Source organism: Pseudopipra pipra, chromosome 1 (genome assembly GCF_036250125.1).
Source record: "Pseudopipra pipra isolate bDixPip1 chromosome 1, bDixPip1.hap1, whole genome shotgun sequence".
NCBI classification, from domain to species: domain Eukaryota; kingdom Metazoa; phylum Chordata; class Aves; order Passeriformes; family Pipridae; genus Pseudopipra; species Pseudopipra pipra.
This window is the reverse complement of record NC_087549.1, coordinates 100461396-100488893: the sequence shown is the minus strand read 5'-3', so window position 1 is coordinate 100488893 and position 27498 is coordinate 100461396. Positions and strand designations below refer to the sequence as shown.

At 41.7% G+C, this 27498-nt stretch overlaps 1 protein-coding gene across 2 annotated transcripts in view; it reads left to right on the top strand.

Annotated features, from left to right (window-relative positions):
• AMPH (amphiphysin) overlaps positions 1 to 17870 on the top strand; it is a 117029-nt gene extending 99159 nt beyond the window's left edge. The window contains exons 17-22 of one of the 2 annotated variants that reach the window (XM_064667961.1): positions 136 to 255; positions 4811 to 4867; positions 8860 to 9009; positions 10284 to 10550; positions 12844 to 12945; positions 16705 to 17870. In XM_064667961.1, the coding sequence (XP_064524031.1) occupies positions 136 to 255; positions 4811 to 4867; positions 8860 to 9009; positions 10284 to 10550; positions 12844 to 12945; positions 16705 to 16812 (804 nt within the window). In that variant the 3' untranslated portion in view covers positions 16813 to 17870. The remainder of the gene's footprint in view (positions 1 to 135; positions 256 to 4810; positions 4868 to 8859; positions 9010 to 10283; positions 10551 to 12843; positions 12946 to 16704) is intronic. The other variant, XM_064667954.1, reaches the window with a different exon arrangement.
• The last annotated feature ends 9628 nt before the right edge of the window (positions 17871 to 27498 follow it).

The window sequence follows — 27498 nt, the reverse complement described above, 5'->3', positions numbered from 1 at the left end:
CAGGGGCAAAGCTCGGTAAGATTGAGCCTGAAGCAGTACTGTGCCAGGCACAGTTCCCTTTCCCCTCCTCCATTCCCACTATCATGTGCTCCTCAACAATTTTTCCACTGTCTGCTTAAAAATCAATAACAAAAGGCCGAGGCTGAAGAAGCACCACCTGGGGAACTTAAGGTCGAGGAAACCCCTGCTCCTGCTGCTGTTATGGAAAAGGAGGCTGTCCCTGGTGAGCTTGCCGAACCAGCAGAGCAGGCTGTGGTGAGTAATCTCTCCTGATGCCACCTCTCAGCCCTCATCTGAGACACCTTTCATCATGGTGAATGTGCCTGCTGCATTTTAGCCATCCTTTCCATTGTCACCCTCCTTGGCTGGTTTCCCCAGTGCCTGACTGTGTCACAGCATGCCTCTCCAGCACTCATCCTCCTTTCAGCCCTAAAATGTCATTCCTCTTATGGTTCGCATTTTAGACTGAAGTTCAGCTGAGTGATTGTAGTTTCACAGGTGGTTTGATTCCAGATGAACTTCAGAAGGGGAAAGAACTTATGCCATTTTTAAACTACCTTATTAACAGTTTTCTCATTTCGTTTCAAGCTCTAAGCCAATGTATGTCTTGTATGGTCCTTACTAGAGCATGAAAATTCCAGAGAAAGAAGTGATTGTAATATAAATGTCTACAAGACTCATGGTTTTAGAAGCCAGTTGTGAATCAAAAAGGGAACTCCAAACACCAATTTGGAGATTTTTTACATGCCAGCATTCAGGAAATGATGAGAGGAGAAGAAATTACAGGTCTGCATGAAGAACAAAGCAGAGCACACAATATCACTACAAATTAAGAGGTGGTCTGAGGCAGTAGGCGTGGGGTTTTACTGCTAACTAGCATCCCTTTTTATACTGGTATCTCAGTGAATATCCTTTTTGTCTGAGGTTCCTCTTCTACATACTGTTGTCAGAAGGTCTTGGTGGTGGATATACCTACAGGCTAAGAAACCCTGGAGGAAAAATGCATCTGTTTTTGTAGTCTGACAGCTTTCATGCTTTCCTCAAGACAATAACATGTTCAAAGGCTCTAATGAGTGCTTGCCGCTGGTAGAATATGCAGATTACTGGATGAAAAAAAGAGGTTGGGTTTTGTGAGTTCTTCTGCTACAGAAACTGGTGGAAGATGTATAGCTGTGCTTTTTTGACTATTGAGCACAGTTTGGTGCTGTAAGTGTTCTCAGAAGAACAAGGTTTAAGCTTGCTCAGCTGCACTTGGCCTTGAGAAAGTCCACACGTGTCTTCAACTGCGAAGCAGGGATGATGATACCCAATTCACCGTAAAATGAGGTGGTTTTCAGTAAGCCCTTGATACATTGCCGCATGGAAAGCAATATTAAGCTAATGTAGATGCAAATTAGCTGAAGAAAGTGGAAGTAGCTATAGATGCACATACAGATGTGGCAGCAGAGAGCATGGATAGATATCCACTTATCAGATATGAAGCTACTGTAGCATTTCTCGGAGCATCTCTGGAGCTCATTTTTATTAATGGCAATGGCTTCAACACCACGAGGCTGATGGTGACATTTATTGATGACTCCAGGTTTGGTAGTGTTGTTGACTTAGGAGGATAGCATTAAACCCACTAGCTCTACCTGCTAAGGACAGGCTGGTTGCCACAGGTGATATTATGGAAAATGTCTTCAGCAGAAGGAATTAGGTACTAGCATTGGTTGCAAGGCTGTGGAGTGCAGAAGTAGTTTATTGAAGACTTTCTTAAAGATGAATTGGTGAGTTTGCCTGAGTGGTTTCAACTATCTGTATCACAGGATTAAAAAATGGTATCCAGCACAAATGATACAAAGAGAGAGGTAAAACTTCAGCTGTAGCACCTGCCTAATTCATTCTTCCCTTGGTCCTATCTTTCTAATGGAGGAAAAATAATTTATTGTGTGAGGAAAGGTGGACAGTGCTACGTGGGCTGTTCTGCAGGACTTTGGGGAAAAGGGCAGATAATACCTGTCTCTGTCCAACCCTACCCTTTCTCTGTGGACTCCTAGCAACAATGCACGTATGGAGGGAAGCAGTCCCAGTGTGTTCCCTAAAACTATGTTTAGGGTTTAATTCTGATTACATTTGCATGAACTTTGAGTATTTGTTTCATATTTTTAATTCACTTTTGCTTGATTCCGTGGTACACACTGGAGCAAATTACTTCAGGATCATCCCCTTCTAGTAACATAGCTTAGTGGTCTATGGAGACCAGGCTCTCCCCTCCTGTGCATTTCCTTTTTACTTGATATAAATCACAATAATAACTTGTTAACTCCATAGTAAGGCAAAGAATGAAATTTTCTATGTGAAGCACATTGTTTTTGTCAAACTGTTGTGCAGAGTGCCCTATGTAAATTTGATAGTTTGGAATAAAGAAAGAGGGAGGGAAGGTGGAGAGGGAAGGGATAGGAAATCAGTCACTGATGATTTCTTCTCTTCCTGTGAGTGAATGTCAGGGAATAATGTGGAAGAACAGATATTAATGAAGCTGAAAAGGTGGTTTTATTTTGATTATCTCTAAGGATTTAAGGAGGAAAAAAAATGTAAAAGAAGTTCCCCATTTTTCTAAGAGGAAACCAGCTCCTTTTTATCTTACAGTAAAGACAAAGCAATGCTCTGAAGCCTGTTGCACATCTTAAGCACTAATTAAACAGACTGTGACTGCAGCACCATGCATTTGCTCATTGGTTGACATGACCTTTTTAGGTGATCCTCTTTGCTGCTGAGGAGTTCTGGGTCCATGATCTGTCGTCAGCTGCTCTGGCTGAGTCGCAGGACTGCAGAGCTGTTGTGAGAGAGGCAGAGAGAAACACAGTGCAAGAGACAGGCAATTTAAGAGCAACCCAGAAGAAATAACATAGGCATTAAATAGAAGTTAAAGAATTTGACTAGTCACATTAACTTTGGGAAAGCCCAAGCTTTGGGAAGGAAGAGAAGCTCTCCTTACTTTCACCTTTCCAACCAAAACTGTGCTTTCAGTTAGCCTGGAAACCACTTCTCATTTAAAAATTTGTATATGTATATATTAGATTCTTCTGCAAAGATACCCAAAGCTGGGCTGATGGGATTCTTACTAGAGAATATTGCCAGGGAATTTTTAAGAAAGTGTCAAAATTCCTGACTTTAAAGTGTAAGATTATGATAATTTCTGAAGGTAAATTGTAAATACAGCTGATGGCAGAAATTCAGCACTTTTTAATGGTACAAGTAGGGAAAGCATCTGTCTACTGACTTGCAGTTGGATATAAAGCCTTTACAGGCAACAGTACATTTCTGCTGTACAAAAGAAAAAAGTTTCTCTGGATGGCTGTGTGCATGCATACATCACTATAGAGTATGAAATATTTATATTGCTTTTGTTGATATTTGTTTTGTTCTATTTAAGACCCTCTACAGTCTCCTCAAACTTACTATAAAATTGAAGACCCCATGGCAGAGGCTTGGCATCTTCAAAACAATTGGAATTAATAATTTTAAAAGGAAGTTATATAACAGTGCAATTTTAATGGTGATAAGGCTGTAAGAGGTTTCTGTGGCAACACCACTGTCAGCAGCTGCCTTTCCCGGGCATCTGGGCATGTTTGGGGCTTATGAGGTGACCGCAAGTAATGCTAGAAGATTAGAGTAGAAAAAAAATGAGTGATATGAAGTTTGCATAGAACTCAGCCTTCTTTTATTAAAAAAGAGACATGCAACCATTTCAGCTGAAACTTTAAGAAATGTTGGAGTGACAGTTGTAGGTGTGTGAAGGCAGGTGACTGGAGCCTGAGTACTTGAGGTCTCCTAATTTCTGATTGCCAAAGCAGGTGGTCCAGTCTACCATGCCCCCCCATATGTTTGCATAACTTCTTTTCACCCTTACAGCTCTTTAGAAAAGTCTGACCTAGCTATGTTTGCAAAGCAGCCTCAAAATTTATTAGCAAAGTGGGTTTCCATAACATATCTTTGACTTGTTTTTGCTTAGCAGTGCATCTTTAGAAATAGCCTGTGTCTGCAGAGAGTCAAACCTGAACAGCAAAAAAACCACTTCCAGTTTTTCCAAACAAAGCCTTAATTTTAGTGATTTTGTCTGTTGACCTTCTATAGAAAAGGACCTCGTCCTGGATGGCATCTGTGCAGTAACAAGTACTGTTTGTTACCATTCGGTGCATTCAATCTTTTGAACACCTAAATGGGTGTCAGTTTTGGAAAACCACTAGATGTCTAATTTTTTTTATGTCAGGCACCAGCTGAATAAGGACCTAAAGAAAGGTGATTGGGCAAAAAAAATTCTGAACTTTGTGACCTACCTGTTTTGAACAGCCCCTTTACATGAGTTGCAGTGCACCATCAATAGAAGAAGTAAGTGTTTTACAAAGTTTACCTTGAAGCTGGTGAGTTGCAAGAGCAGCAGCAGGTCGTAATGGAAACAGATTGAGTCATGGTGGGAAAAATTTGAGCTTGATGGAAACTGCAAGGTTGTTTAATAAACAATTCTTCAAAGCTGGTGCTATTATGAAAATACCTGTAATAAAAGAAAATAAAATTGTCCTTAGCTCTTGGAGTGTGATGATGATGATGACATACTTAAAGGTTTTATTTGTTTAGCATGTAACTACTTTTATTTCAGATTATATGGGGCAGAAAGAATCTTCCTGCTTGCTATATACTACCCCATTTAGATCATTTCAGTGCATCCCATACCTAGCATGCTTCCATTAGCTTGATTAATACCAGTTCCTCTGCAGCCATTGCCTCAGCATGACCATAGTGATGACCATTTTTCCTCTTCATGCAGGAGAGTGTCGAGGTGGGGAATAAGGAGACTACAGGAGTTGCTGAGAAAGAAAATGAGGTACATATGAATAGCCTCAAGAGTATGGTTGTGCTTTAATGTCTTCAAGAGAATAATGTCAAAAAAATTGATTTGTCATTTGCATGTCATCAATAGGCAGGCCAATACAATACAACTGCAACCTAGCTGTGGTATCTAGTCTAGCACTGCACAGATATATCTATATCCATGGCATATATTCTAACAGATCACTTCTCATTCAATGCAGGATTTGCCTGAGAAACTGCCTGTTGCAGCAGTATAGAGTGATGAATATTTCAGGGCAGCAAACAAAGCAGTTCCATGGCAGAAGGAACTGTTTCTCCTGACATTTGGAAGTACACTGCATAGATTCCTAGTAGCTTTTGCAGTTTCCGTAAATTTTTTTGCCTCACCTTCCTGAAAACTTCTTTATAAAAAGTAAAAAACCCTTTGATTATCATTTCTTTTTCCTACCACAATATGCCCTAAGCTAAAACAGATACTTGAAAATAATCATGTTATGACTTGGTTTGCTAAAGCGCAATCTGGCATCGTTAGATACAGTTAAAATCAAATTACAAAGCAAATGAAAAGCTCAGTGACATACTTTAAGCTGTGCATGTGTGGACTTGAAGGAGTGATAAAAGTACTTACCCTGAATCTTCGTATACTAAAGTGAAACTATGATGTGTTCAAATGTGCACAGGAGGAATGGCTGCGTATTAAACACAGGGATAGAAGTAAGGACTGGGAAAAAGATTGTAACTCCTAGTTACTAATCATTCAGGATTTGTATCTCAAGGTGCTGGCAGCCTCCTACTTTTGTTGTTATTTGTTTTGGTGCCACGGTATATACAAAAAGATCATGGACTAGTCTCTGTTCACTGGTTTTAGAACATACTAAATTCAGCTGTCCAAGCTTAGGTTTGTTATCCTGCTGTAAAATAGCACTAACTCTTCTAGAGTCGAGGATGTATCTGTGGCTCTAGAGTATGCCAGTGTCACTGGGAAGTGAATTTAGGACTCAGTGGTGCCATGCTCCTCAGCAGCACTGTCACATCCATGTGGAAAACAGTGGAATTACATAGCAAGAAAGTCCAGGGTGGTAGATCAAGCCCAACTTTGTGTTGACACAGTGCAATAGAGTGTTGTGTTGCTCTTCTAGCATTGGCTCATCACTCCCAAGAAGTCTGGTCCAAGAAGAAACATGCAAGAAGTGTCTCAGTGTTCTGTGAGCAGCAAGGCTGAGTCTTTGAAATCTTTTTCCTTTATTCTAATACTACTTGTTCTTATAAAGTTGAGGTCTCTTATCTGAGAGTGAATTTGACCCTGTGTTCTGTTTAAAATAGCTGTTTAAAACTGTATTACTGTATGCAGAAGAGCTGGCATAAGAGATCAAGCTATTTGCTAAGCTGATATCTGACTGCCAGTGGAGGGTGGTCCCTTTGGTACTCTAAGTTGCCTACAAATTCTGCAGTACTACCCCAGAATCTTCCAAGACTTCGTAATTGATGCATTCCCTAAAGCGTGATGATTGGTTCCTCTTGACATTAGCTAGCTTAGCTGTGATTATAACCAACTGTCATAAAAATTACCTGTTCCTGTTCTAAATGCAGCCTTGGGGCAGGAACTTCAGCTCTGGAAGACCAGCATAGCTCAGGGACCTCCTCTGGCAGACCCCAGTGGCAGGTTTGGTACCCCTCCTTCTCCTCACCCTAGGCTTGTTCTTGCTGCTGCTGAATCTGTGGCATTGTACTGAGCAATGGGAGTACAACAGTGTACAACAATGGGAGTACTTGCTGCTGCTGAATCTGTGGCATTGTACTGAGCAATGGGAGTACAACAGTGTGAATTGACTGCATCCTGTCTAAAGAATTCCCATCTGTGCAATTAAATAGTCAAGTGGTTCTATCATAGCGGTCATTATCCTGGATAATCTGTCCCCTCTGTGGTTGGTATAATGGGACAACTGTCCAAATTTCAATAATACTGCTAGAGGTAGCTGATTTGGAATAATCTTAGAATGTCTAATTTTATTTATGACCTATATAAAAGGCATTTGTAGGACTGATTTTCAGTACGAAGTAAGGTAATATACTTGTATCTGCAAGTATGTGGTTCAGCATAGCTGGAAATGAATTCAGCTTCCTTTTTTTTTTTTTCTTTTCTCTTCTGTACTAATCAAATATATTTGAGGCTGAATGTAAGGTTCATCCTGTGCTACCTCACATGCCTTTTTGTAAAAGATGTGTTTAGTCTTCTAGCTTGCATTGGTTTTGCACTCTAAGACACAAGAACAAATGATTATGCAATTGTAAGCTGTGGTATGCATTTAGTGACTCATGGCTACACGCTGTGAGAGCATTACTGCGGGACATTTGCGAGCTGATTCATGTAAATTAGTATTCTCCTCCTTCATGAAATAAAATGGGCTATACAAATCCAATCAATAGAAAAGAAATGATTGATCCTAATCACAACAGATAGCAAGATCAATTTTTGCAGCACACTGTTAGAGATGCATAGTATAAAATCAATCTGATGTACAGTCTATTCTCAGTCTTTCCTACTAGCCTCTTCCAGGATTTTTACACTCATCATTTATTTGTATCTCTTCTTGAGTCAAGGCCACTAAAATTGTTAATACTGTAAGTGTCAGACTTGCATGCGTTATAGGAGAAGATGTCAACATCTACCCGTGTCTTTTGATGTTACTTCTTTTTACAATAGAGCATCCTTCAGCAGCAGCATTTTCAATTTAAATTAAAGTTCCCCAGTAATTTCTACAAATCCGTATAGTATTTTCTGCCTTCAAGGACTCTAGGAGAATTTCTTTATCGCATCAATTAATAGCGGTGAATAGGAGTAGTGCTGAATATTAAATGTTGCTAAAAAACAATGCCTAAAGAGTGCCCATGAACCGTTGCTGAGTTCAGGTAGCAGAGTTAGCGTCATCCATGGGGGAGAGATCAAACTGAGGAAACAAAGAGCATCAGACTGTTAACTGGAGATCAAAGAGATCGAGCTAACTGTGGCTTGACATTGGTACCTCTAAAACAGTTTTCCTTGAGTGCTTTTCCTGAAACTATCTGCTGTAAGTTAAAAATTCCATCTAGAAATTAATTAGATTAAAAGAACGAGTTTTTCATTTACTTCCCACCCTTTGAACCTAAAGACTAATCCATTGTAAGTATATACCCAATATGGTACTGTAAGCAGTATATAGCAATACAAATGTTAGGGTGATACATAAATTATAGTAACAATTTCTGCTGGATGAAGGATTCAACATTGATCTAGTAATAGGCAGGTATTTTTCCATTCATCTTTCAAGAACTGGAAGAAATCATGCATTATCTTTTCAACATGGATTGATCAGAAATGGTTCAGTCATATGGGCTTTTATGTATCTTTTTATACTGACATAACGATAGATCTTTGCAGTTACATTTTTCCTGATCTTTATCCAGCTGCAGAATATATTTACTTTTCCTGACATAGCCTGATTTATTAGTCTCTCTGTTAGAAAGGATTGTGTCATTAAGATTACAAGATTTTTGAAGCCAACCCAGATCCAGAGGTAGCTGACTAGCTGGAGAAGGCTTGGAGCCTCTTACCAAGAACACATTTCCATTAGCAGGGTCCTGTGGACCCCTTGGACAGCTTGCAAGCTCCTCCTCCTCAGCAGAAACCAGTGGTAAATTTCTTCCACAATACAGCTCGATGACAAGAGAAGGAAAAAATACTACAGCCTTGGCAAACAGTTACTCCACTAGTAACTAGTCCACCTGGGGACTCTTTTAAGTGTTGCCTAGTGAGGTTTCATAAATTTCTTTCTCCTGCCTGTTACTTGGCTTCTCTGCACAAGCTTGCCCCCAGCACTGATCTCCTCCATAAATCAGGAGGAACACCAGTGAAGACCATAGGTCAGCATCACCCAGGGAGGTCACAGAGCAGAGACTGGTCCATGGTCTCTCCAGCAAACATTGTAACTCATATCCTGAAAAGTCCCTCCCTCCTGTTGTTTTTAGGTGGTACCTGTTGGTGAGGGGGCTGCGGCATCAGAAAACAGTGTGGCCATGGCAGCAGGAGCTGGTGATGGCACTGCTCCCACTGAGCGGGAGGATGTTGCTGAAGGTGACAAACCTCAGGGTGAAGAAAAGGAGTCTAATGTGTCTCAGGTAACTCATGTCAGTGCATGGAAGAGAGTGTTAGGGGAATTGGGACAGATTCAGCAGCCTTAGAGAGGTAAGGCTCCTGAATGTCTGTGCCTCCAAGTCTGACCAGTGGCAAGGCTGATGTTCTCCTGGGATAGCCCTGGGAGGGGCCCACACAGGGTATCCCTTCTTCTGAGTCCTTAATTTGGGTTGTACCTGCCTTTGTGCCCCTGTGTTTCCCTGGGCTTGTGGAGATGGGACTTGATGGGTTGATGGCTCCTGTGTGGGGCACAGGAGCAGTATGGACAGTGTATTGTTTGAGCTCCCCCTCCTGCTGTTGTCTCTCTGTGCCCCTCTGTGGAGATGAGATTTATCACATAACATAACAGGGCTTTCGTGAGAAATAGATAGAAAAAGGATTGGATTTTTCTTGTGTCCTGGCACCATGTCATATTAATAGCATTACTTTGTTTTATGTAAGTCATGGTGGTCAAGCCATCAGGCAGATCTGGCCTGCCGCCTTTTGTTCTGCAGTTTCTGAGGAGCTGGTGAACATCTACTAGAGCAGACCCTACAGCCGGGCACCAGCTGCCACCTTTTGTCATTGCATGTTGTATTTCTTCTGTGCTCCAGAATAAGATGGTCTGGCAGGGGATCAATGAACATGTTTTTTTCAGGTTGGATGCTCCAATAACACTTATTAAATGCTTCTTGTACTAGGTTTCATTACTGGTGAGATGCTACCTACTTAGCCTCTTTGCTTTCTCTGCTCCCAGTTACACGGCTGCAAATCAGGAGAAATTCCCTCAATCAGTCAAAGAAATAGGTCATGTTTCCTCCTTTCATCACCTTTGTATCACTATTATCCTGCTGACTTGAATTTCCGGAGAAATACAGGACAGTGACTACTGGAACTAGTGCCTTTACCCAAACCTGCCCAAAATTAAGAGCACAGTGGAGGAGAAAGGTCTGTTAATTTCCATGCACACTGAAAATGAAACCCAAACTACCCACAGAGCACTTTTATTATTTATTGCAATAATTTTTGGTCATAGAAAGTAGACTTAAGAGAACTAAGGGGAACAGTGAAAACGGGGAAGGGATTACTCCTTTACATTCTTGCACAAATACTGTTTTCTGTCTTAAGAATCCACTGTGGAGAAAAAAGAAATTCCCATCCCAATATGTGCCACATGCAATATACCAACAATAGTGTTTTTCTGCTTGAAATAAAGTACTAAATAGTCTTGCATTTCTTTGCAGGGGGGTGAGTCATTTGTTTGTTTGTTTTTCCCCAGGAAAAGGTCAGCAACATCCCTTCAGTAGTAATAGAGCCGGCATCAAACAACGAAGGGGAGGGAGAAGAACATGAAGTCATCATGAATGAGTCCAAAGATGCCACAGCAGAGATGGGCACTCAGGACACTGACACTTCTCCCGGTGAAATTTCCCAAGTTGGAAGTGATCAGAAACCTACTGAAGAAATCCAGTCTCTACCGCCTAAAGATCAGCCTGTTCCAGAAGAAGATGCAGGTTCTGTGATGCCACCTGGCTTTCTCTATAAGGTCTGCTTCTTCATTCTTCTTTTAGATATCCCTTTAGATCTAACTTCTGTGGATATTTCTGTCTGCAGAGGAAGTGTGATGATTTCTTGAGGTCAAAGGATACTTAATTTATCAACAAGACACATGCACATGTTGCTTCATAAATGAAGTCTGAGAAGATACATTTTCTGCACACTGTTGTTGCTGTGCACATCCTTATGTAGCTATAAGACTCACAAAGTACAAGAAACCATTAATCTCACCAATCAACTGCTGTAAATTAATATATTGAAAAAAACTGCTCTGCCACGGAGTTAGTCAGGAATATTGTTGATATATGCTAATTATATATTTGATATGCTAACAATATATTCGATCTCTAAGGTCTCTTCCAAACTCAAACCATTCTATGAATCTATGAACATTAAAAAATGGCATTTTTCTGGCCTGAAAATCTATAGTGGAAGTACTGTTCTATTGAAACCAATGGGACTTACAATTCATGATAATGACAGCAAAATGTCATTCTGTAACTTTAGTAAAATTATAAACTGTTAAGGTAATCAAACAGAAAAACTTAATGAACCATTAGAGAAATTCTTTCCTTGGCTGGCAAGACCCCCAGGGTTTCCTGGTTCACAAGGTTCTTGGATAATTCTTCTCACTTCAGAATCACTGAGCAGCAGAAAAGCTCCTTGAGGATGGATGAACTTTACATACTTCCTATTATAATTTGCATAGTTCAGACTAATTAGTCCCATAGCACTCCATAAGTATGCCATTCTTCTTGGTCTATTCTCATTGCTCAGGTATTTTTTTGAGAGTAATGTTAAGGTGAGGGTGAACATTATCGTGTAACTCTGACACACATGCTGACATAGTTCATCTTTTGTTTTTCATCACACTCTCTTGGGTCAGATGTAAATAAGGAGAAGCAGAATATATGCTTGCCATCTGGTTCACAATGCCACTTTCTTTCATTTCACATGGAACTGTCTGTGCTTTGAGAAAATTAGACTAGCTCTCTCTCAAGGAGCGATAGCATTTACTTAAAATGGTCTGTTCACAATGACATGCTGATCATGCTAATGTTTTAATAATCACCCCTTTGAAAGGCAGATATTTTTGGCATACCCATGTGCCAATATGTGGGAGCTCCTTCCAGGGCAAGCATTAAGTAGGGTTCCTGTTACTCACCTTTTTGATGACCTGTGCCGTACAACCAATTCAAATGTTCACAAGAAGAATAAAATCAGTGGCCACAACAAGACAGTGAGAGAATCTGAAGTCATTAGTTCCTGGGAGTCTTTCTGAATTTTATTTGCAAAATCCTCCCAAAATCTCTCTCTCAGATATCGTAATGGTAGCGGGGAATGAAAGGAAATTCCTTACACAGGAGGAATGATGGTGGCAGGACTAGTCCAAGTGGCAGGATTTGTGAGATATTGCAGTATCATTTGGCCTTGAGATCCTGTAACCTTGGGAAAGGACCTTAATTTTCCTTGGATGGTCTTAGGAAGACTTAAGCTGTCCCTGCTTCCAAGGAAATGCATAGAAAACTTTGATATAAATTAATGACAACATGAACAATTTATGCCAGGTCAAAGCAGATGATTCTACTCTACTCTGCTCTCATGAGACTCCACCTGAAGTACTGTGTACAGTTCTGATGTCCCCAACATAAGAAGGATGTGAAACTGTTGGAGCAAGTGTAGAAGATGGCCACAAAGATGATAAGAGGACTGAAGCACCCGCCCTACAAAGGCAGGCTGAGAGAGTTGGGGCTGTTAGGCCTGGAGAAGAGGAGGTTGTGTGGAAACCTCATAGCAACCTTCCAGTATCTGAAGGTGGCCTGCAGGGAAGATGGAGAGGGACTCTTTGTCAAGAATTGTAGTGATAGGATGAGGAGTAATGGGTACAAATTGAAAGAGGGGAAATTTAGATTGGATATTAGGAAGAAATTTTTTACTGTAAGGGTGGTGAGACACAGGAACAGATTGCCCAGAGAGGTGGTGGATGCCCCAATCCTGGCATCAGTGTTCAAGACCAGGTTGGATAAGGCCTTGAGCAACTTGGTCTAGTGGGAGGTGCCCCTGCCTGTGGCAGGGAGGTTGGGACTAGAGGATCATTAAGGTCCATTCCAACCCCTTAACATTCTGTGATTCTGTGATAATATGAACGTACCTGTCTATAGCCATATATTTGCATAAAGGTGGCTTCTTTTTTATTTTTGGTCAAGATCTAACAGGTAATTTTGTTGAGAAAATATATCTCCCTTAGATCACATCTATATGTTTGGTGTTATTTTCTTCAGGTTGAAGTTCTACATGATTTCGAGGCAGCTAACAGTGATGAGCTCAATTTAAAACGAGGAGATATTGTACTAGTAATTCCTTCTGAGACCACAGCTGATCAGGTAAAAACATGTAGTTCTTGCTTTTGTTGACATTTTTCTTTATTTTCTCACAGATTATAGTTAATGAGACTGCATATTCAAAATGTCATTACTGTAAGAAAACACAAAGATTTTAATTTTGGCTTTTTACTTGGTGTCATTTGACACTAAATGGCAAAGTTGACTACACTTGAAGCCCAGATATATGCTATTAGCAGGATGTGACCTCAGCTTATTTTCTAGGGCTTTTTTTATGCTACATTGTAATTGATTTTATACAGACAGAGGTACTCAAATGCAGAGGATGACTTACAAATTGTGCGTAATATTGTTCTATATAATTTTGTCATAACATTGCAGTAGAACTGACGGCATGTTCCCTAGATGTTCAGAGTTTTTATGTGTGGATTTGGAGAAATAATACAAATTCACCCACAGAGAGCACTGAGAACATACACAGATTGTGCTGTCCTATAGCCTTAAGGTATAGTGATGCTGCTATGCCTCTGATAAAGATAACTTTGCCCTCTGGAAGCCTGAACCTGAATTAAACAACACTTTGATTTCATTTAAGGCATCTAATTTTGTTTTAACAATGTATTTCAGGTGAACATTTAAACAGTTGCATTCCATATGTTAAACTGAATTCCAGTGAAGTGTATTGATTTTGGCCACTGCTTTAAAAGAGAATACTGCACTGCACACTATTAGCACGAGCAACCCCATGGGCATCAGTTAATGCCTGTGGTGTTGGTGAAAATTTTTCCATTGATTTGGGGTTTGAGAGGTGGAGGACTGGATTCTGCCTAATCAGGTAGCTAAGAGCACTGCTCTGAATGAAGAATATTTCTTAAAATAGGCCTAAGTACTAATGCCCTAAGCACATATGAGTGCTGGAAACAGTGTTTGAAGTTGTTTTGCTGATTGATGCTGTCTAAAGGTAGATAATAATCAATGTTCATAATCTCAGATGAGCATTCTTTTAATTCAAGAGACAACTAATTGTTTTTTGTGGGTGGGGTATTTTTCTTATTTCAGAACAAAATACTTTTAATTCAGCAGGCACTTAGCTCTTTTTATAGGGATAGAGTCTATTATCCTGTCATGGTTTGAGATAGTCCCAAAATCCAATTCCCTAGCTCCATCCCCCCTCCCACATCTCAACCCAATGTGAGAAATGGGTTTTTCCAGACAAAACACACCAGACTCAAAGTAGGGGAAAGGGAAATATATTACAATGACTGTACAAATAAATACCATATCACATTATACACACGATCACAAACTATCTCTACCATGACATATGTATTTACAATGGACCAGATCTCTTCTCCCCTCCAAATAAAAGTCCAGGAGGGAAAGAAGGACAGATCCCTTCTAGTCTCTGAGCAGCAGCATCTTCCGAGGCAGCAGTCTGTCTGTCTTCTCCACATGCAGCAGCTGATAGCTGGCTTTCTGCCAGCACTCAACGAGGGAGATATCCAACCTCCCTCGGCCCCATCGCCTCAACCGAGGGGTCTTCCGTGGGCTTCGTAACCCCAGACAAGGTCGTATCACCACGTCATATCACGAAGACACAGGGGAGTCTTCGTGACGGTCTGGTATCCCAGGAGACTCAGCTCCTTCTTGCAGGGCCTCTGTGCCCTGTCTCTCAGGCTGCCACCGTGGCAGCAGTGCGAGGGTGGGGAGCCAAGGTCAACTCCCCCTGCATTCCATCTGGCCGTCCCAGTCCAGCTCCAGGACGTCTTTTGAGCTTCTTAGCTCCTCTCTCTCCGGTACTGCTGTACTCCAAGGCTCCTCTAAAATAGGAGTCCATCTACTCCTCCTTTCTCGGAGGTCTCAAAGGAGTTTGAGGGGCTGGTACAGTCTTACCCCAAACTCTGTCTCTCAGCTGCTGGCTCTCTTTCTCCTCCCTTTCCAGGAGTCTTCTCTCCGGTGCTGCATGTTGTTTTCTGCTGCTCCTCCAGTTCAGGTCCTTATCTCTGGCTCTCTGCCACCGTTTTTCTGGTCAGTCCCGGCTGCTGCTCTGTGCTCATGGAGAAAAAAAACATCTCCTGGCATAACTACAGGCACCTAGCCCAGCTTTATGCTGTTCCAGGTCCCCGCAGCCCCCCAGCCGAGGCTGGGAGGGGGCCAGAGGCCCCAAGGGGCACAGAGCCCCTACCTCGGGGCTCACAACATGGCCACCTCTCCTCAACCAAAAAACTACAACTCTTCTCTTCCGGTCTGGTTGTGATATGTTTACATTTCTGCAGGAGCGCCCATTGGGCAGAACTTCAAAACTTCAGGGGTTTCCACCCCTTGGGGTCTACCACTTTTCTCAGCCTCTGGGGGAAAACAAGGTCCAAACCACGACATATCCTTACTCAAATTATGCTATGTGTTGCCTCATCGGTAGTTTACTTGATTTCATTATCAGTGTTCGCAGAATAGGACACTGCTCTTAGGATAGCAAAATACGATCTCTGTCTTCAGACTGTTTTTCCTAGGATATTAGGTGTTAAATATGCTTTATCTTCACTTGGTGAGTCTATGAAGTATATTCTTCTTCTGGTGTGCATCATAATTCCAATAGAATTAATTGAAGTAAATTGTGTACAATGATGGAGAAAATAAACCTGTATGTATTCATGTTTCTGAAACCATTCTGTTCATGTCTTTATTACTCAGTACATCTTTGCCCTTCATGTTTAACATCACCATAAAGCTTAATATTTTTGTCTTTTGCCAGGTACTGGTACAAATTCTTGATTTATATAGAGGGGTTTTATCTTTGTTATTCTTTGTTAGTCTTTATTCTCCTTCAGAATTGACCTATCTAAAGCCCTAATTCTAATACAGCTGGTAACATCAGCCTGTGTTCTCCATTTAAAGCAAGCCAGTCCCATCCAGTGGCTTTTTCCACTAGTCTTTAGTTGAAGTTATTACGCAGTAAAACTGTATATTCCTTCATACAACCTATGCTACCTATTCTAGAGAGCTGTAGTTCCTCTATCTCTCAGATATTTCATGTGCTTCAAAAACATGTCCCCAGTTAATTGTATCCAGCCAGTGCCATATATAAAGCTGAATCTGCTTTAATGATCTGCTTATCTGGGGGCAGACAGCCAGTATACTGCAGCACATGCAGCCACTAAGCAATAATGACTCGATGGTGTATGTGATGATCTGTTCAAGCTACTCTGTGTCCAGATGTACAGTTTGTGCAATAATAATATGACTGCATTACAAGTTCTGTCATGGCTTTGCTCTGGCTCCTGTTCTTAAAAGGAAAAAGATACAGAGATACTGAGTTAGGTTGATCATTTTTAAAAATACCAAATTGATTTTATTCCAGGTAGAATTTATCACACTTAAGAGAACCCAGTCCTTTCCAATAAAAAAGTCTCTGTTTTGGTTGCTTGGACTGCTGGTGATTTGTTTACAATTTTGCTTGTCAACTTCTGGTTTGGGTTTCCAGGAGTTTTTGGAAAAATTATTACATATTTTCTAGAGATAGTAACTCCAGAGTTTGCAAGAGCTGTTATTTCTTCTGACTGCTAATACATGAGTAAGAGAAAAAAAAGTCTGGGAGGAAAAAATTAAGATTCAAAACTATTTTTCCACCATCCATGATACTGAGTTCAGCTAGGAGTTAGATGGGGCTAAAGACCATACCATGTGCTAACAATTATAATCACCAAATCTTTTAGCCATGTCACTCTGGAACATCTTCAAGTCTGAAGCTCGTAGTGAGGAATGGGGTTGACATGAAATTAAAGACTGTCTTTTTCTTTGCAGGAGGCTGGCTGGTTGACTGGCATTAAGGAATCTGAGTGGCTTCAGTACAGAGATGCAAATAGTTATAAAGGACTTTTCCCAGAGAACTTCACACGCCATCTGGAATAATTCTCCCAGGCAGATGAACCGTGATATGAAGCTCAGTCAGTAGGTTTTTAACCTCTTTGAAACACAGGAGCCCATCTTTTTGTAGTTTAAGCTGTTAATGGTTTACAGACTGGTGTCAGACAAAGCTTGTTGGAACATATTGAAATGAGCATGAATGCAAACAGTTAAGCTAGCAATTTCTGAAGCAGTACATGGGAAAAAAATCAAATAAAAAAGAAATGTCCTTATTTGTTTATAAGTATGTGGCGACAGATTTGTTTGTGCTTTGTCAGAGCTATGGTGATCCTGTATTTGGTCCTTTTCCATGAAATCTGAAATTAGCTTCCTGAATACCAAAACCTTAACTTCTCTGCACTAAGTGTATTGTATTGAGTTGCACTGCAGAAGATTTAATTAATTATCCTGTAGTTATGAGGTCAAACTATTATAAATTTCATGTGTTTAAAAAAAATAATTAACTACTGCAACATTTTTCAGTGTTATTTTTGGACATGCATAGTATATATACACAAGAACTTATATGTGTATATATAAGTGCATATGGCTATATATGCATTTGCACAACTTCATGGTAGTTCTTTGGCTGTGTAGTATCATCCGGTACATGCATTGCTCTTTCACTGTCTGGCATAACAGGAAAAGGTTTTGTTTCAAAGCAAAACTAGCTGCTCCATTGCCAAAACATATTACAGTATCTGTGTTTGTAATGTGAAATTTTCATTCTTAGATAATGAATAACATCATGTTCAAAGCTGCTAACCTTTGAGAAGGCATGGCTCAGTCTCCTCTTTCACTGCAGTAGTTACAATGAGATAAATCTGGAGGAGGAGCTCTTACGATGCTAATCTATACTTTTTTATTTAATTGGCTGAATACATTTTAAAAAAAGAAACAGAACTAATCTCTGAGAAGAAATGAACACAATATATTTTCACTATATGTATTTATGCAGCTTACCTTTTAAAGTAAGATATATAATGTATCCTGTATCAAAAAGTCATCTGTAACTTATGTTTTCCAGTGCTGTGTCATTAAAAATAAACCTTTGGTCCAAAGAACCTGTTTCATCTGTGGTGCTTTCGAAGTTTTTTAACACTGAAGTCCATATTGTTTATAGATTGTATTATATGATCTAATCTTAATTTAATACTTCTTTTTCCAAAGAAATACAGCATAACAGGTGCACATCTAAATTTCTGCTCTCAGCCCTAGTTGTGGCCAGAATTCCAAAAGGTCTGGACCCCAGATCAGCTGCTGCTCCTCCTGTTCCAGACTCTGACCGCCAGTTTATATCTGTCCACTAAGGAAGGGAGCTTGTCTGTGCTTGACCATCACTCAACTGAAGATCTCTACCTCAGTAATTTTTTACTTTTCCACTTATTTTATGTGGAAAGTAAGTTCTCCATGAATCTGGAATCTGTTCTGTTGTGTTTGCTGAGGAATGGAAGCTGCAAATATTTAGGAACTTTTATATTTTCCTTAGAATTTAGTTATTTTTCATTATAGTTTCATTGCATGCTTGATTTGTATGCAAACAATATCTGTTTCCACTCCAACTCCATCTGTTAGATTTCACTTGAAGAAATGAGGAGTTGTGTCTCTCGAAGAGGAGAAAGTTGATTTTTTTCTGTTTCTCAGGATACAATAGCTTTCAAACGCAAGTCTAATGATTGCTGTGTTTTGTGAAAAAGCTGAATGGCTCAACTGTGATAGCTGGGATTTTGGCTTTGAAATGTCACAGTGAGTCTAAGGAGATTACAGGAAAGCTCTCTGATTTTCTGTTGATGCCCTCAACAGGTTTGATCCAGGGCCAAGAATCTCTCCAGAGATTCTTGCTTTGGCTATCGTGTTACAATTCCTGACTCCAGTGCACCATTTTGAGGTGGTTATAATAACCTATTTCACCTGGTTTACAGTGATACTCTGATGACCTTCAGGCCAGTTTCCTGCTTAACTGCATCTCAACACTTGCATTTCAGTAATAGATGCTCTTCAGATCAGTGCAAGAGACCAACACTGGGCAATGGAACCTCAGTTTCCCTGTGGACACCATGTCACCACTTCTTTGAAAGGGACCTACAATCAAGTGAGACCATCACGTGTGACAGTCCTAACCCTAAGGACACTATGATCAACCCAAAGCATTCCTTTAACCAGTGTCAATTGTATGCAGTTAACATTATTATGTTTTAGAAGTATCCACATCAAAGACAACACCCTTGGCCTTGATTCTTCTAATGTCCTTGATACAGCACAGTGTGACAAATCCACAGAGGTGTTTGCAGCACACTTGAGATTTTACATAGACAGGAAAGGTCTCTGGTCTATAGCTAAGACCTTTCATGGTTTCTTCTTCCATGCTTTTCAGAAATACCTCTTGACTCTTCATTTTTTATTCCCACCTCTGTATAAAGAAAAACATAAATTCAAGAACTACAAAATGTCCACATCTTGCTGCAAGGACTGTCATTATTTGTTGGCATCAGGACATACTGATAATGTCCCAAAAGCCATGCTATTGCCCATGATGTCTGTGTCATTTAAGTGCTGCAGGTGACTGTGTGTATGGCATACCATACATCTGACATCGAGTGCGTTTTCACATCTCACACATGCACCCCAGAGCCACAAAACAAGTGTCTTGCAGAGAGGATAAGGAAAATTATTAATGCTGTATCTTTAAAATTCTTTGCAAAATTCCATATACTAAGATGATAGATGTCAAAGGAAGGGCACTGATAAATTAGCCATGAATGTTAATTTTCCTAATTTTCCCTTCTAGCAGAAGGAGCTCATGAATAGAAATGTATTTCTCATTTTGGATTGACATCTTTTTCTTGTATAAAATTTTTTTCTTACTCTAATTTTGTTAGGTAATCAGACTTATCTCTCAGACACTTTTATGTCTGCATCTCCTGAGATGAACACAGTAAGTGTATTTCTCTGTGATCTATAGAACTTTATTCTACGACAAGCAAGGGAAATACTTTCTACTATGTACTGCTGTTACATACCAGTGATACCCTTTCCCTCTGAAATTATATTAGCCCAGAATTATTTCTCCCTTTTCTTGGATTTTTGGATTAATACATTATATTGGACTTTGCAAATTACTGAATTTTTTGCTTTTGGAATGATTGTGAAACAATAGTCCATTGTATCTTTTTGTTTCTCTAAAGATTTATTTATGCCTAAGAGAGCACACAGTACTAACCTTGTAGCGCAGGTGTAATTTCTAATTCTACATAAAATAAACCCTTGAAAGACTTAGGGATCCAATCTCCTGATCCAGCAGACTGATTATGCATGGTGTGGCCTTGAAAGAAAGACAAAATAACTCAAGATGGAGGAACATCTCATGTGAGTGAACAAATAAATCGTGTATTTGCAGCTCATCTGTCTGGTTTACAACCTTACATCAATAATGAAAAATGCATAAGCTGAACAACACTTCTGTCCCTTCTCACCTTGTCCTCCACCACCTCCTCCTCTCCCTACCTCGCTTCATCTCTTCTACTAAGTGCAATTGTCCCTGCCACAAGAAGAGGAAGGGGAGACTGGGGAGTACAGTCCTACTCAGATGGCATGGCATTTGATTCCAGGATGTTCTGATTGAAATAAATCAAGGTCTCATTAAGGTCACTCTTAATGAAAACTACTTAGTGTCTTGCTGACTCAAGGAAAAAAGCATCAAAAGAAAGCACTGTGATGGGTAGGTTGGATGGATGGCGTTGGGAAAGAGCAGCCACTTGCTTTAGGACCCTTTAGAAGGCTGTCCCCTCTTGCACACCCATGTGCAGGCAGAGCATGAGCAAGCATTGAAGCTGTAGCAGCCATAAGTACCACAGTAGCTCAAAAACACCAGTTTGCATCTTGAAGTACAAAATCAGGGGAGGTTTGTTGGTTTTTCCAACAGATTTAAAAGATCTATCTTTTTGTACTTAGGAAGCTAAGACACTAAGATGACAATTGATGAAACACCACCTGATAAGCCAATCCTCGAGTGCAGAGAGTAGTTCAATTAATTAAGCAAGGTCACATTTGGGAAAGCAGTGCAAAAGAGCATGAAGGTGTTTTTGCAGCTGGCTGTAACAAGCAGTGTTACTGTGAGTTCTGTATTTTCTGGAGGCAAGACATTTGTTGCAGATAAGAGAACTACAATGGACTTGGTGCAAGCAAGCCTGGGAAATGACATGGCAGCCCCTTTGCTTCTGCTTTAAACCCCAGTCGTTTTTGAAGTAAAGAAGTCCTGTTTAATTGGGAAGAAGAATTTTAGGAAATGGCACATTCTTTGTCCGGGTTCAGAATTGGAGAATATGAAGTGGACTATGGTTTTGGACACGGCATCTCACTAAATATGTAGATGTATAGATCTGTAATAGATAGTCGCTTTTCAAAGATTCCTTCCTTAGTTGTTTGTGTGAGTTGACACAGGCAGGCAGCCACAACCACAAAACCTCAGCTGAAATGCAGAGTAAATTTATTTCATTACCTTGCTAACCAAAGGATTCCAAAGCAAGACCCAGACGGAGACACAAAAGTGGGAACTCAGACACCGTCAGGCTCAGTCCATCCTAGCAGGTGGTGAGCCTGCTGTTTGCACCAATTAATCAAGGGCTCATGCATGCATATTTTACCACCATGCTATGATCTCCTCTGTGCTTTTTATGATCTCTGAGCTTTGATCTTCTCTCTCTATTCTCATAGAGCTCAAGCATGTCTGTGAGAGTGTCTCCAAGTCTCTCAAAACACCTGCGTTATCTCTACACAAATATTCTACTTCTCAGACAGAAGACAAGCAGCAGTAGGCATAATATGTTTGATTTTCCATACTGTTACTCTCCAGGCCTTGGGCATTCCTAGCTGCAAGGTCACTTGAGTGAATCTACCATCCTCCTCATCATTCTTCTACTTTTAACCCTTTACTCCCAAAAGTGTTCATCTACATGGTTTCAGCTCTAATGCTATCTTTGTGCACCATGTCTCTGTCAGTGTTTTGATTACATCTGTGTTTTTCTTTCATTCTGACCTGTTTAATCAGCACAGAAGCATCATATGGGGAAAACTACAGCATTTTCCAAATGGTGTCTCCTGTAACCAGCAGAATCATGTAATTAGCATCAATTGGAAAAGCTGAAATTATCCCAAAGAGAATTGTGCTCCATATTCAGATGCTTAACAGCAGCTAAAGAAAACTTTAGTGAAAGAAAATACCCAGGCAGTAGTAAAAATACCACTGGATTTCTGTCCAGCCACAGTCACTAAATGCAATGCAGAGGACTACAAAGTACCATGTAGCCATCAAAACTTGAGTCTTCAGGAGTTAGTGGGACCCACATCTGCTGAAGAGAGTCAACAAGTGCAAAGTCCTCTATGTCCTCAACCCAGTTTCAGAGGAAAAAAGAGGCTGGGGTTTCTTTTGGTGCTATCAGAGCATAGGCTTTGGTGTAAGCCAGGCTAACCCCAGATCACTAATAGTGTCTCTATATTTTCCTAGACAGACTGCTTACAGTACAAGGTATAATTGGACCAAGAACATCAAAGCACCAGAAAGGTGAGTAGTTATGTATTTAAATTATTACATTTCCAAGGTACATGCTATAATGGAGAAAGTGAATGTACTCCAGATTTCCTGTACTTTGTTTAATTCATAGGAAAGCCAAATTCCCTATATTAAAGTATTTAAATTTAAAGACATTGAATTGGAATGGAAGAAAGAATCTAGCTGTGTGTCAGTGAATGAAAAAAAAAAAAAAACAAAAAACATGTAATCTTGAGAATAAGCTTTACAGGTTAACACACAATTGCCAAATGACAGGGTCACGCAGAATTCTCTGAGTGGCTAAAATCTGACAGACTCCATACCTAGCATGGTGCTGTGATTCCCAAGGTGTCTTAGACATACACATGAAAGTGGAAATTGTCCATAGTCATTGGTAGAGATTCAGAACCCTTCATTTTAAGCCTATAATATGTTTCACAGGAGAGACGGTGTAAATGCTGAGGATCTTGGTGTATCTCCCAGCCCAAGAAAGAATATCTCTCTACTGTCCACCTAAAAACAACTCATGAAAATTAAAATGACCCACGTTCAACTGTTTTGCTTAAAAATATCAGAGTACTTGTGCAAGTTTGGAGTTGGCTTCCTGCCAAATCTCCGAAACTCGACAACAGGGTCTCCTTCCCAGAGAGGGAAGGAAAAAAAACGAAAAACCAGGCAGCCAAAGTTCTAGCACAAATATATATATATATATTATGTATAAAACAGAGATATACAATGAGAATTATATATATGAATCTATGACCCCAAATAGCTTCCCGAAGTCGAAGGGAAGAGGGGGGAAGGGAGAAGGGAAAAGGATAAAATAGGGTGAAAAGGGACAAATTATAAAACAGATCTACACAATCTAAAAACCCAGCAAAGCTGAAGAATTGGCAAAAGCTCACCACTTCCCTTGAAAGAAAGCAGTACGTCTGGACACGGCCCAGCACTCCCCCCTCACGCGTGGCCGATAACAGCAGTTACTGTAGGCCTCAGCTCCAGATAAGCCAGGCCCAGACAGGGACCACCGTTCTCCAACCTCGCTGGAAGAGAAGAGAGCGAACTCTCTTATCAATGCCTTATTTATACCCTAGGTTACGTAAAGGAATAGCATGGAATACTTCCTTGGTCACCTTCCTAGTTCCTTCCTGGTTACAAGCTGGTTTCCAGGAAGGCCTAGACTGAAACCATCACATTCTCCACCCCTTATTCCATACTATTTCTTTACGTAACACCTGTATATTGTGTTCGTCTCTATCCCGCACATATACATATATACATATATAGTCCATGTTTATTTTTTCTCGAAGGCTGTCGTCTGTCATTGAAGATCAGCACCACCAGCAACTCGATTTGTGTTCTTGGCCCTTTCGTCATAATCACAGTTCCGGTTTAGGGCTGGCTCATTGGTTTGGGCTGTGTCATCATCGGCCATCCTTGGATTCTCGTATCAGCTTTGTTCGGGTCTTTTTTCCATCTGGTGTCTGGTCTCCTGTAAAATACAACTCAAGGCACAGAATTAGTTTTTCCCCAGGCTTAGGTTTCCTTGAGGCACACATTGGATCTCTCCATCCTTCCTCATAACCCACCAGGTATATCCAGGCCCTTGAGCAAAGACAATCCCACGAATGGGTTTGTCTTGGCCTGAGGGAGGAGTGATCCAAACTGCCTTACCTAACATACCTTTTAGATGGATCACTGGAACTTTGTCTCCATCTACAGTGTGGAGGGACTCTGCTTGGGCAGGACCAGCTCGGTTGACAGAGCCTCGGGTGTTGACTAGCCAGGTGGCCTTGGCTAAATTCTTGTCCCAATTTTTGTAGGTTCCCCCACCTAGTGCCTTTAGAGTCGTCTTCAACAGTCCATTACACCTTTCTACTTTTCCTGCAGCAGGTGCATGATATGGAATGTGATATACCCATTCAATACCATGCTCCTGTGCCCAAGTGGCCACTAGACTGTTTTTGAAATGAGTCCCGTTGTCTGACTCAATTCGCTCTGGAGTGCCATGTCTCCACAGGACCTGCTTCTCAAGGCCTAGGATGGTGTTTCGGGCTGTTGCATGCGGTACCGAATATGTTTCCAACCATCCGGTGGTTGCTTCCACCATGGTAAGCACATAGCGTTTACCTTGGCGGGTCTGTGGCAATGTGATGTAATCAATCTGCCAGGCCTCTCCATACTTATACTTCTCCCAACGTCCACCATACCACAGGGGCTTAAACCTTTTTGCCTGCTTGATAGCAGCACAGGTTTCACAGTCACGGATAACCTGAGAGATAATATCTTTCGCTAAATCCACCCCTCGGTCTCGTGCCCATCTATGAGTGCCGTCTCGGCCCTGATGACCGGAAGCATCATGAGCCCATCGAGCTAGGAACAACTCTCCCTTCTGCTGCCAGTCTAGGTCTGCTTGCGAGACCTTGACCTGTGCAGCTCGGTCTGCCTGTTCGTTATTAGCATGTTCCTCATTAGCTCGCTTCTTGGACACATGGGCATCCACATGGCAGACTCTTACATTTAGTTTCTTTACTCTGGTAGCGATGTCTTGCCACAGATCAGCAGCCCAGATGGGTTTCCCTCTACGCCTCCAATTCATCTTTTTCCACCGGTCTAGCCATCCCCATAGGGCATTGGCTATCATCCACGAATCAGTGTACAGGTAGAGCCTTGGCCATCCTTCTCTCTCTGCGATATCTAGGGCCAATTGGACCGCTCTGAGTTCCGCAAACTGACTCGATTCGCCTTTACCTTCAGTGGCTTCCGACACTTGTCGGGTGGGACTCCAAACAGCTGCTTTCCACTTCCGGCTCCTCCCTACAATACGGCAGGAACCATCGGTGAAAAGGGCATAGCGTCTTTCTTCATCTGGCAGCTTATCATATGGCAGAGCTTCTTCAGCTCGACTCACTGGCTCTTCTTCTTCTGCCAGACTGAAGTTCCCACCTTCAGGCCAATTGGTTACGATTTCCAAAATGCCAGGGCGATTCGAGTTCCCGATTCGGACACGTTGCGTAATCAAAGCAATCCACTTGCTCCACGTGGCGTCGGTGGCATGATGTGTAGAGGGCACCTTCCCTTTGAACATCCAGCTCAACACTGGTAATCGGGGTGCCAGGAAGAGCTGTGCTTCGGTACCAATTACCTCTGAAGCTGCTCGTATGCCTTCATAGGCTGCTAAGATTTCCTTCTCCACAGGGGTGTAATTGGCCTCAGAACCTCTGTAGCTTCGGCTCCAGAAACCCAGTGGTCGCCCTCTTGTCTCGCCAGGCACCTTTTGCCAGAGGCTCCAGGAGGGACCTTTATCTCCAGCTGCAGTGTAGAGCATATTCTTTACATCTGGTCCCGTTCTGACTGGTCCAAGAGCCACGGCATGTGCAATTTCTTGCTTGATTTGCCTGAAAGCTTGTTGTTGTTCAGGACCCCATTGGAAATTGTTCTTTTTATGGGTCACAAAGTAAAGAGGGCTCACAATCTGACTGTACTCTGGGATGTGCATCCTCCAAAAGCCTATTGCTCCCAGAAAAGCTTGGGTCTCTTTCTTGTTTGTGGGCGGAGCCATTGCTACAATCTTGTTGATTACGTCTGTTGGTATCTGACGTCGTCCATCTTGCCATTTCACCCCTAGGAATTGGATCTCTCGGGCAGGTCCCTTGACCTTGCTCTTCTTGATGGCGAAACCAGCATCAAGGAGAATCTGAATGATCTTCTGTCCTTTCTTGAACACTTCTTCTGCTGTGTCCCCCCATACAATGATGTCATCAATGTATTGGATATGTTCTGGAGCCTTACCCTTCTCTAGCGTGGCCTGAATCAGTCCATGGCAGATGGTTGGACTGTGCTTCCACCCCTGGGGCAGTCGATTCCAGGTATATTGAACGCCTCTCCAGGTGAAAGCAAACTGTGGCCTGCACTCTGCTGCTAAGGGAATGGAGAAAAATGCATTTGCGATGTCAATGGTGGCGTACCACTTTGCTGTCTTGGACTCCAGCTCATACTGGAGCTCCAACATGTCTGGTACAGCAGCACTCAATGGCGGCGTGACTTCATTCAAGCCACGATAGTCTACGGTTAATCTCCATTCACCATCAGACTTACGTACAGGCCAAATGGGGCTGTTGAAGGGTGAATGGGTTCTGCTGACCACCCCTTGGCTCTCTAACTTCCGGATCATCTTATGAATAGGGATCACAGTGTCTCGATTCGTCCGATACTGTCGTCTGTGTACAGTTGTCGTGGCTATTGGCACTTCTTGATCTTTAACTTGCAGTAGTCCTACAATGGAAGGGTCTTCTGAGAGGCCAGGAAGGGTAGACAATTGCTTGGACTCCTCTTCAATCACTGTGGCTACTCCAAAAGCCCACCGGTACCCTTTTGGGTCCTTGAAGTATCCTCTTCTCAGGTAGTCCATGCCGAGAATGCAAGGGGCTTCTGGCCCTGTCACAATGGAATGCTTTTCCCATTGGTCTCCTGTCAAACTCATGTCAGCCTCCACCACTGACAACTCTTGAGACCCTCCTGTCACTCCAGAAATGGACACAGTCTCGGTACTCTTATGCTCCGAAGGCATTAAAGTACACTGGGCTCCAGTATCTATCAAGGCCCGGTATCTCTGAGGATCCGATGTGCCAGGCCATCGAACCCACACAGCCCAGTAAACTCGATTATCTTCTTGGTCCCTCTCCTTCTCCTGGCAGAAGGCAGGACCCCTCTACTGGTCTTGATCAGAGTATTCATCGTCGGACTTTGACTTCTTAGAGGCCTTTTTGCCATCGTCAAAGCGGACCTCCCTCTTTTTGTGCCTTGACGATCGCAGTTTCTTCTCCAAGAAGTCTGCATCTACTACGTAGACAACTCTCTTGTCCGTGTCCTTTTGCTTCAGCTCTCTCACTCTAGCGGCAAGCTTGGAAGTGGGTTCACCGTCCCACTTCTTCATGTTTTCTCCTTTACTACGGAGGTATGTCCATAATTGGTTACGTGACCGATGCTTGGGGTTTTCTTTCCTTCGACGCGTGAATGATGGAGATCGTGAGCGAGATCGAGACCAGGATCGAGGTCTAGGTCGAGGTTGTCTGCGTCGATCCCGCCGTGACCGTTCCATCGGCCTTTCTCTGTAATCGCTATACCTTCTGTCATCTCTGTCT